We start from the raw sequence: 10,010 nt of genomic DNA on the forward strand, positions 1-10,010 counted from the left end.
GTTAAAATGACATTAGAACTGCCCAGAATATTTTGTTTTTATACAGTGATGACCATATATAATAATGATGCTCATTCTTGTGTAGCTTAAAAAGTATTTTTTTAGAAACACGGTTAATCAAATTAAAAAATTATTTCAAATCTGATTAAAATGCTGAAGAAAAAGATGCGATTGTTTGTCCCAAATCCAAAAATTGCCGAGTTTAAGGCAAAGATATTAGATGAGATTACGGAAAGGAAATTTGAGAAAATTGGCGAAGAATACGCGAGATCAAAAGTCCAGACGCCTCTCGATGGCTAAAATTATAACTACAAGTTAAGTAGTAATTTGACACTTGTTTTGTTGACAGGTTGTCACGTGTCACTGTCACATAAGTATTGTTTTATGTTATAAATGTCATTACTTCAATAAATAAACAAGTCTGACAGGTCTCAACTGTCACGCGACAACGACTAATTTGACTTTTCGCAGCGTATGTGCACTGGTTTTCGAGAGTTGAGTGAAACTTCGTGTTTATTGCGTCTTGAGAATTGAGAATCTTGGGAAATAAGAATGCACCTTTTAGGAATTTTTAAAAATATGCCCGCTGAACTTGGAAAAACTGATTTTGTGGTAAACTTTTAAAGATGCGAAAAACTCAATTTGTTCCTATAAATTAATTGAAACTTTGTACATGTTGAACTCCGGTATTCTTCCAAGGAAAAACGCAAATTTCAGTTTTCCAAGAAACTGAAAACAGAAACTTGCTGAAGTGCCGAAAATTCTATATCGCAAAAACACTGAGATTGAAGAGAGCGAAGCTTGAATGAAGAATCACTTGACATTCAATAACGAAGGAAGAATGCATCAAAAGGTGACACTTGTGACGTTGGCAGGCGAGTCACAATAGAAGAATGCACGCAATTGACATTGACAGGAAATATTCAATTAATCGCCATAGCAAAGCCTAATAAAGCGTTCAAACTTTGTGGATTGCGTCGCAAAGTGACAGTTGTATCGCTGACAGGCGTGTCACAAGAGATTGACATTGACAGGGAATGATTAATCGCCATGGCAAAGGCTAATAAAGCGTTCAAACTTTGTGGATTGCGTCACAAAGGGAGAATAATAGAATAATGCACGCTATTGATGTTGCTATTGACATTGACAGGAAATCTTCAACTGCTCGCCTTAGAGAAGACTGTTGAATCCTCAATTATGTCGGGTGTTTTGCATAAATCATTCGATGATTTTTCCTCATTCACTCAATAAGACGACTGGAAAGCATCAGAACTGCTGTTACCTGTTAAATCCTGCAATCTGGGATAGAACATGCCGGTTCTGGCAAGCCATTCCATCTGGATCTGGTGGAACTGGCTGTGCGGGTTCATGGGAATGTGCACTTTCTGCATGAGGCCTCCATCCAGAGACTGAAACGCTGAGTTTTGAGGAGGTCCTGGATACGCATACAGGGCGTTTGAGTTCAGGTAGCTGGCTTGGTTGAGGAGTCCGGGCCTGGGGACGAAAGCGGTGGTGGAAACCTCCTCACAACCCGGCGAAATCGGAGGACTCCGACTCCTTGTGGAGGTGGAGGAGGTGCTGCGAGTCATTTCCGGACTGGGAGCCCGTTCTTCGTTTCGCGACAGAAGCGCATCGATGCAAAACGAGCCTTTCGACTCGTGGATTTTTGTATCCAGATTTAACCGTTTACTGTTCTGATAGTCCGGATGGTGCATCCTGTCGAGCGCACTTAACTCTGGAACCACTTTGGAACTGAAACCGTCGGCAAAGTGCCAATTTATCACCTGATAGACCAGACTTAACGGCAGCTCAGTGGCAGATAGACTAAACGATTTGAAATGTATTATCCTAATAATATGAGACATTACAGGGACATTAGACGATACATTACACGCTGTGCAGCGCTGCGCGCAGCCACCGGCCTCCCATTGGTCGGAAGTTCGGCGGCTCCGCCCAGCACCCCAATGTTAGAAGTTCGTTGCCGGGCAACTGGCGTCTGTTGGCACGCGATTTTCGACTCTCCAACACGGGCATTTTGTGATTAAACTTTCATCAAGCGATCCCGGAATCCACGCTGAAAGCTAAACCTCGTTAATTCTTAGTGGTTTCTCACTTTGTTCCGTTCGAGTGGATTTTAGGACTTTTAATGGATTACTAATTGAATCGGATTGTTTCATTTGGTAATGCGAGCTGCTTTTGTTTTATATCCGCCGATTTTTTGCTGGTTGGCTTCGCATTTTATTGCGCTACTTAATGGTCGGTTATTTGCTCGACTACTGATGGCCCTTTTCAGCCGCATCTCTCCTACTTATCGGGGCTGTCAGGCCCTGATTGGTTCGATTTGAGCGCACATGTCAGTTTGGAATTTGACGTTTGTCCTTCAGGCGTCAGATTTCTGACTCAAACTTGCTTAAACCGAACGGGACTTTTCTTTGCTAACAAAAAGTGCGGGTTTTGTACGCTAATTTGGCTCTTTTGCACGATGGGAGTGAAATCCATTGAGGGCTGTGGACCTTCAGATTCAGGAATTTCAGTGACGCACTTGGTAAGTCGAGAGTTTTTTGCAAGATTTGAGGTTTTGGTGACATTTTCGGGTGTAAAAATGCCCTGTTGGTATAGTCCGGATGGTCTAAGACCGATTTTCGCCGGAAAAACGCATTTAAATGAGCGGCCTTTGGAAATAATTGCTAATTGAAGAGCGCCGGTTTGTCTTCGGTAAAAAAATCGTTAAGCAAACTAATCAGTTTGCATTGAGGACATGCCAATGCCGACAAAGAGCCAACAACCGATCCTCGGGCCTAATGAGAACGATTGTTAATTTGGAATCAATTACTTAATTGTATATTAATTATACATGTTCTTGTGTCAACATCGGGCAAGAATTTAAAGCGAACTGACTGTTTGCACAGGCGAAAAAATGAGAAACGTAAAACTCACTCGGCTAATTATATGTCAATATAACTTTATATGTTTGAAGCGGCGGAGAGTATTTTGTTATTTAAATACGTTTAAAATCCAATCAATTAACTGACGTGTTGACTTTTAAAGAAGCTAAATGCTGTTTCAGCGCATTCCCCGTATTTACGTACGTGTCCAAGGGCCTAGATTTATGAAATGTTTACACGATTACTTCGTCCACTCTGTTTGGGTTGCCATCAATAGTTCAGAGGTAATAATGTTGTTGTAGAGTCTCAGGTAGATGCTGAGTCAATAGAAATGATACTGTGAACAACGAGGAACGCAAACCGACGCTCACAGCTTAATCGCTCCGAAGTTCTCACGCTCAATCGCACACTCAACAGTTTTTTCGGCTGTCGTCACAAAAACCCTTCGGACGTTTCGCAAGCACGATGGGCGAGCATCCTCAGAGGTGGTTGCTGTGCGCGCAAACAGCGGCCTCCTAATGGCCATCGGTTCAAAGATGTTTAATTTTTCAAAAATTCCTGAGCAAATTAGGGACCAACTGCAAACCGTGTTCTGATGTCATTCAATAGAGAAAGATTTGAGCTACTCGTTCGACGAGTCTCGATTTAAAGCCGTTTTTCCTCATTATTTCACAATTTTTTCAGCAATCCTGCAATTTCTCCTCTAGGTATACCCACTGATGAAACACGAGATTTCCCAAAAATTCTCGCTCAAACTCGGGGTGAGCTAAAAAGCTATTTTTTATGCCAATTGATAGAGAAAGCGTTGCTCTATTTGCCTGCTAAGTATTGGTTTAAAGCCGATTTTTCTCAATTTTTGCCAACTTTTTTAAAATTCGGGTCAAATTGCATTTTTTTATCTGCAAAATTGCTATTAATCCCACCAATAGAGCGAATCGTAGCCCATTAAATGCCATAAATGGCAGCAATCTGTCCAACCTCAATTTTGAGTACCCAATTTTGTGACTAAACTGCGTAGGATGCCTTATAGGATGCAGAAATGGGCATCATATTAAAAAAATCGCCAAAAATTCTTGGAAGAAGGCTGAAAATTGCTAACGATCACACTAACAAATGGACTCCTGCTCTATTAAATCCCGTCAATTTCAATCCTCTGCCCAACCTCAATTTTGAGTGGCGAAATTTTCGACTGTGACCCGCAAGCCAAACCCGACCTCATTTTTGAAAAATCGCCAAACATTCCGGGGAAAAGCTGCAAATATGCAAACAATCAAACTAACAGAGCAATTATGAGTCTATTAAACCCCTCATATTCCAATCCTCTATCAAATCTCAATTTTTGAATAAACAGTGACGCACAGGAAGGAAGCAAAACTGCCTCATGTTAGAAAAATCGCCAAAAATTGTGCGAACAAGATACGAATTTGAGAATTATCATACTAATAGAGAAATGTTTTGTCTGCCATCCAGTGACCTGTTTTGACTCAATTTTGAAAATATCGCAACACAGAAGTTTATCCATATCCAAAAACCTGCACTTGTACCAGACAAAATCTGGTTTTACCCATTTAGCTTTCACTTAAGCTGAACATGCGGAAAATGGATTAATTCCTGGAAAAGGCCGCAAAAGTGTTCCAAAATGTACAAATGCATTCAAAGATTCTTGCAGGTTTAAGTAGGCGACGAAAAGAAGCTTAGCACATTTTCAAGAAAAAATGCATTTATTTTTTTTCCATTAGAAATATTAATAACAATGTATTGTCTAATACTTTTAATATTTATAGGCACTTTCCGATCGTTTACTTTGAAGTGAATGTTGATAGAGCGTGATTTTTCTCCATTTAAAACGACGAAAAGAGAAGATTGTTAATAAAATCTGAACAAATAATAGCATTTTGCCAGATTTATCAAATCCCGATTACGATTAACCACTATTTACCCAAGGATCTAATTATATCAATAAAATCGGATATTTGCTAGCTATTGGCGATTGCGTAAGCAATATATTTACTTAAAAAATTATTAATTTGTATTTATGCGATTAGATTGAATTTTAAAATAAACCATCAATCAAACATCGATAATCCGTAAATCGTTAACGGCTTAATACTGATAAGGAGAAAACGTATCGGTTTATCGCTTGTAATTGAGTTTAATTACAACGTCGAAAAATAATTGTCAATTTTCTAAAGGATTAAGCTTGTTGTGTTGTTTGCGTTTCGATTCGCCTTAATCTATCGATCACTTTGGATTTTCAAACATTTTAGATCAGATTTCGGGTAGTGAAAGGTTAAGTGGTTCCACTTCGATCGTTTTTTCCACCTTTTCATCATCGCTCAATCAGCTTTCTTCAGTTTTTCGTTTTTGCAGAATTTTTGGTCCATTTGTTCAGTGCTTTAATCGCAAGCACGATTTTGAAAATTCACCTCAACTCAACAAAACATGTGATTCGAACGAAAATTTCCCTATAAAAGGAAGTAACTGGCTTTTTGCGGTGATGCAAAAAAATGTCTCCAGATAGTCTAGTTCTTGAAATAACATTTTAAATTTTCCACTACTTTGTGTTGCTCAAAACTCTGATATTTTAAGCGACGCGGGTATCAATTTCGAACGCAGCCAGGCACAGCCATGATGGACCGCTCATAGGCTCCCATGGGTGCGAGTGAGAGAACCGAGGCGAGCTACGTTCTGAAATGCGAATTGGCACAACCAGCTTATTCAGAGAAATTTGCGGTTGGAAGTCAGAATAGTGGCCTTAGGCAAAATAGTGAGAATGTTGATTTTTACGCATTAAGCCAACGCTCTCATGCTATATTATAGTCACTCGTGCTTGCGAAACGTCAGTAAGAAATTCAATTTTACGACGGCCTAAAAACCCGAAAACCCCACTAGTTTTTCAAGCAGTAGTTAACTGCCTACAATAAGAATATTAATTGATTTATAAAATTACGTCGCATTTTACGCCAACTAGCAAATTAAAGTTGAAAAGTTGCCTCCCTTCACATTGTAACGATTTGAAAGTCCTTAGCTGTAGAGTCTGGAAAAACCAGGGAAAAAGCCTGTAGATCGGAAAATCGACAAGTGAACAGGTTCATTAAAACATAAGTGTTGTGTAGCAATATTTTATCAGCAATTGATAAATCATTAGTTTAAACAAGTACTCAATCACTTCGCTCGTCGACTATTTTGTTATGGAGGCCCCTTCGTGTTTACAGTAGCATATGATGGTCTGTTGACAATCGTTCCCTTCCATCTGTCACATTAAAATTATTTTAATAGACTAATTTATATTGGGTATCCTCTATTAAGTTGTTTATTGATAACATTACTGATTAGGTTCGGTTTGTGTACAGGAGCAGCGCGTATTTGCGTGAGAATCACCTCGACTTTTGCCGGTAAAGTCCTGGATTTGCTCGATTGTAGCTCGATTTTGCCAGAAAAAACACTTTTAAACGAAGTTTGGCACGCAACTTCAATACGATTTAAGCGTCTGAAACCAACAGTTTGTCCAATTATTGCGCCTGGATGCTTTGGTGTAAGCCACTGGGGGCCAGTTGGCCCAAAATGCAACTTCTTTCCCATTTAGGCGCTTTTTTATCTCTGGTTTCCTCAGTAAACAGTCAATTGATTATTTGGCCACCGTGTATATAGTCAAAAATGCCAGCAATGTGGGTTGCCAAGTTTCTATTTAGTGGAAGGTGCTGTGTTCTAAAACATCTGGTCTAATCTAAACAGAGCGCCTTTAAGCCCAGACTAATAAATGCGGCGTTGTCAACCTCCTTAAGGTATAAGAAAAACCCGGAAAGTTTTAAGCATTCTTTGCTCAGCAGCGCGGATTTGGCTCCGGCCACAATCAGAATAACAGCGTGTTCTTGAGCCCGCTGAAGTTGGCACTGTTTTTCCAGTTGTATTCATTCCTAACCTCTAATGCAGCAGAAGCAAAAGTAGGAAAATGTTACTGTTTGCCCGCAAAAGATCATAAAACCCCAAAACGGTAGAAAATCTCTGTTGCGTCTTCAGACTCATTTTTCTGAAGTGTTTCGAGAGCTGTTGTTGCCCGCCAGGGCTGATAAAACATTTCTAACCTCTAACAAAACAGATGCCAGACAGAACCGCTCAGAAACTTCCCCAGCTAACCTTAAAAAAGTGAGGTTTTGAATGAAGGTTTGCAAAAGAAGACGTCATAATAATTCCTAACCTCTAAGGAAGCAGAAGCAAATCTAGAAAAACATTTGGATTCTCTGAAAAACTGTCTTTTTTAATGAAAGTTTATCAGAAATTGCTCGCCTTTAAACAGTTAAAAGAGAAAACCGTCGAGCATGGGAAAACTGCTGAAGATTCACATTTTGGTGYSRCACCAAAATGTGAATCTTCAGCAGTTTTCCCATGCTCGACGGTTTTCTCTTTTAACTGTTTAAAGGCGAGCAATTTCTGATAAACTTTCACCAGAAGCACGATTAAAACTTGCAAAAGTCTTAGAGAACTCTTGAAAGTAAAGAAAAACCCGGAAAACAATGTACATTTCTATTAAACAATTCTGTAATGTACCAGACGAAACCCTCTAATACTATCGGCGATTCAAGATGAAAAATTGCACATAAACCAACAGCCCAATCAACACAATCACCACCAGCAACATGGTTATCTTCAACGCGATGATTCCAGTTTTGGAGGTGGGAACATTGTTTAGTTCTTCACTAATTTCCTTCAGTAGTTCGTCCTCTTCGCCCGCATCCAGCTCTGAGCAGTTCATCGGATCAGTAGCAGCATGAACGCTCGAATTTTTGAAGCCAGTGGTGATTCTCCTCAGCTTCGGGCAACTGATCATGTTGTCTCGCAGGTCCACTTTACTGATCAACGGGGCCTGTCGGAGGAAGGCGAGTAAGTCAAAGTCAACCATATTGTTGGTGGACAGATCAAGAACTTGCAGGTTGTGCAGCTGGAGTTTGCCTGCTATAAACGCACGTTTGATCTTGTTGTGGGACGCATTGATGAACCTCAGATAGGGCAGGCCGGAAAACGAGCCAGTGGCGAATTCTGTGAGGGCGTTGTGACTGAGAATCGCCTCTCTGAGCGAATGGAGCTCCTGGAAAACCTGCTTGGGAAGAGTTACGATCCAGTTCAAGCTCAGATCCAGTATTTCCAAGCTGTACAGCCCGTGAAACACGCCAAGCTTGATGAGATCGCTGCCTACGTGGCTGTTGGACAGGTTGAGTTTCTTCAAGCTGTTGGGCTGTCCCAGGTTCAGGTTCAGGGTGCTGATGAAGTTGTGGGACAAATCCACCTTAAGCAACTTGCTCAATCCATGCAAGTCGGTCGGGCTGATCTTGGCCAACTGATTGTTGCTCAGCAGAAGCACCTCGAGGTTCCGTAAACTGTTGAGCGAATTGTTCAGCTCCCGTAAGCTGTTGAACCGCAGATCCAGATTGCGTAGGTTGGGCAGCCCTTCGAACGTCTGGGTCTCCAGCAGCGGCAACGAGTTGTTCTGCAACAGCAAGTCGGTCAACAGCAACAGACCATGGAAGACAAAAGGCGGCAGAGGAGCCGTTAGGGCCTGGTTCATGTACAGTTTCTTGACCTTTCTGGCCCCGTGGAAAGCCCCACGCTCCAAATGGTGAATGGAGTTGTTGGACAGATAGAGCTTTTCCATGAAAATCAGTCCAGTGAAGGCGTGCGCTTCGATTGTTTCGATTGCGCTGTTGGCTAGATCCAGAACTTGGATCCGGTTCCCGCCGATATCGAAAGTGCCTGTTATCAAGTGGGTCAAGGTGCAACCTGAGCAGATTAGGGTCTCGTCCAGGTGGTCAAAATTGTAGATGGTGGCATGGAATGTGCTGACAGTGGCGTTCGTGCAGATCGCCGTCAATGAGCCTCGCTCTGCATATTTGCAGTTCGTGAATGGGCTTTGTTGGGCGCGAGTCAGCTGGACGAGCGCCAGCAGTGCCCATAGTAGGCCAGTTTTCTGGAAGCATTAATTCTGCGTTAAACTCACCCGGGTTGGACTGGGGGGAAAAACATTGTCTGGTTCCATGAAACACTCGCAGTGTTGATAAAGTTTTGTCAAAGGTCGAAGCATGTGGTCGAATTATCGCGTTGTTCGTTTGTTTTCCTATTTAATTAACGTCGATTTGACGCCGATTCTATATAATGTCCAGCGCCTGGTTCCTGGACTGCGTCCAGGAAAATCGCTTACCTCAACTTTCCGTTGTTGGGACATTTTGGAAGTCGTTTGGTTGCCCGGATTCTCTTGGATGCGTGGTTCACTCGCTGAACATGGCGCTGGATCGGACGCGATCGCTTTGCAATGAACAATTATAAATAAACTATTTATCGGGTATTAAACGAAATGTTTACACTTTTATCGGGAGCTGGCACGAAGCGAAGAACTGCTATCAGCGCAGTGGTTAATTAATGTACGAAGGAAAGCGGGTTCGATAAATTTATTTAAACTTATTATTGGGATTCACTTTAATACGACACAGTTTTGGTGTAATTGATCCAGTGGCGTAGGCCTGGGTAACTCAATGAATTTTTGCGAGTTGGCGCAGTGCTACGCAAATGGCTTGTTGGCGCACTAACTTCTTATTTTATAGGCCATTTATCAATAATATTTTTAACATTTCTTCAGAATTTTCCAGTTTTTGCAAAGTTACTCTTTTTTCTAAATGCTCAATTTTCACAAAAACCACTTTTTGGACAGAGAAAACACAAGCATATAATCAATATTTGGAAAACTCGGATTCCCGGATTATTTCGTCATGTCTGGTATAGTAGGCCCATTTTTTGACAACCCAATGATATTGTGGCCAAGCGGCCAGGCCTACAAGCGCTAAATCGCCGGTTATACGTGTGATTTGCTCAAAGTTTTTCGACGTTAAACCAATCAACTTGGTCAAATTGGGAAAAAGTTGGGCTTAGTCCTGTTGGAAAACAGTCCGATATAAGTGGATTAAATTGAGAAATTAAGAGCAGAAAAGTTACGCTGGAGAGTCTGATTTTGGTCATTGCCTTGGCCTAAAAGAACGTTAATGTTTACCAATTATGAGTTTGTGTAAAATTTGTAATTTTGTGTAAAAAAAAAAGGTTCTTTTAGGTCTTTGCCTTCTTGAAACCTTAAATTTGTCT

The 10,010-nt window shown here is 41.1% G+C and overlaps 2 protein-coding genes across 2 annotated transcripts in view; both read right to left on the reverse strand.

The window, feature by feature from the left end:
- LOC109536962 (DNA damage-binding protein 1-like) overlaps positions 1-1,715 on the reverse strand; it is a 14,762-nt gene extending 13,047 nt beyond the window's left edge. Inside the window, exon 1 of the mRNA XM_048662157.1 lies at positions 1,283-1,715. Within this exon, the coding sequence (XP_048518114.1) occupies positions 1,283-1,715 (433 nt within the window). The remainder of the gene's footprint in view (positions 1-1,282) is intronic.
- Positions 1,716-7,395: 5,680 nt separating this feature from the next.
- LOC109536977 (insulin-like growth factor-binding protein complex acid labile subunit) lies at positions 7,396-9,331 on the reverse strand. The gene is made up of 2 exons (XM_019903478.2): positions 9,079-9,331; positions 7,396-8,847 (listed from the first exon to the last, which is right to left on the reverse strand). Exons 1-2 carry the CDS (start codon positions 9,100-9,102, stop codon positions 7,453-7,455), a joined length of 1,419 nt encoding a protein of 472 aa, XP_019759037.2. The 5' UTR covers positions 9,103-9,331; the 3' UTR covers positions 7,396-7,452.
- Between the last annotated feature and the right edge of the window lie 679 nt (positions 9,332-10,010).

This window comes from Dendroctonus ponderosae, unplaced genomic scaffold (assembly GCF_020466585.1).
Source record: "Dendroctonus ponderosae isolate FM_Combo_2020 unplaced genomic scaffold, Dpon_F_20191213v2 Dpon_F_20191213_10, whole genome shotgun sequence".
NCBI lineage: Eukaryota > Metazoa > Arthropoda > Insecta > Coleoptera > Curculionidae > Dendroctonus > Dendroctonus ponderosae.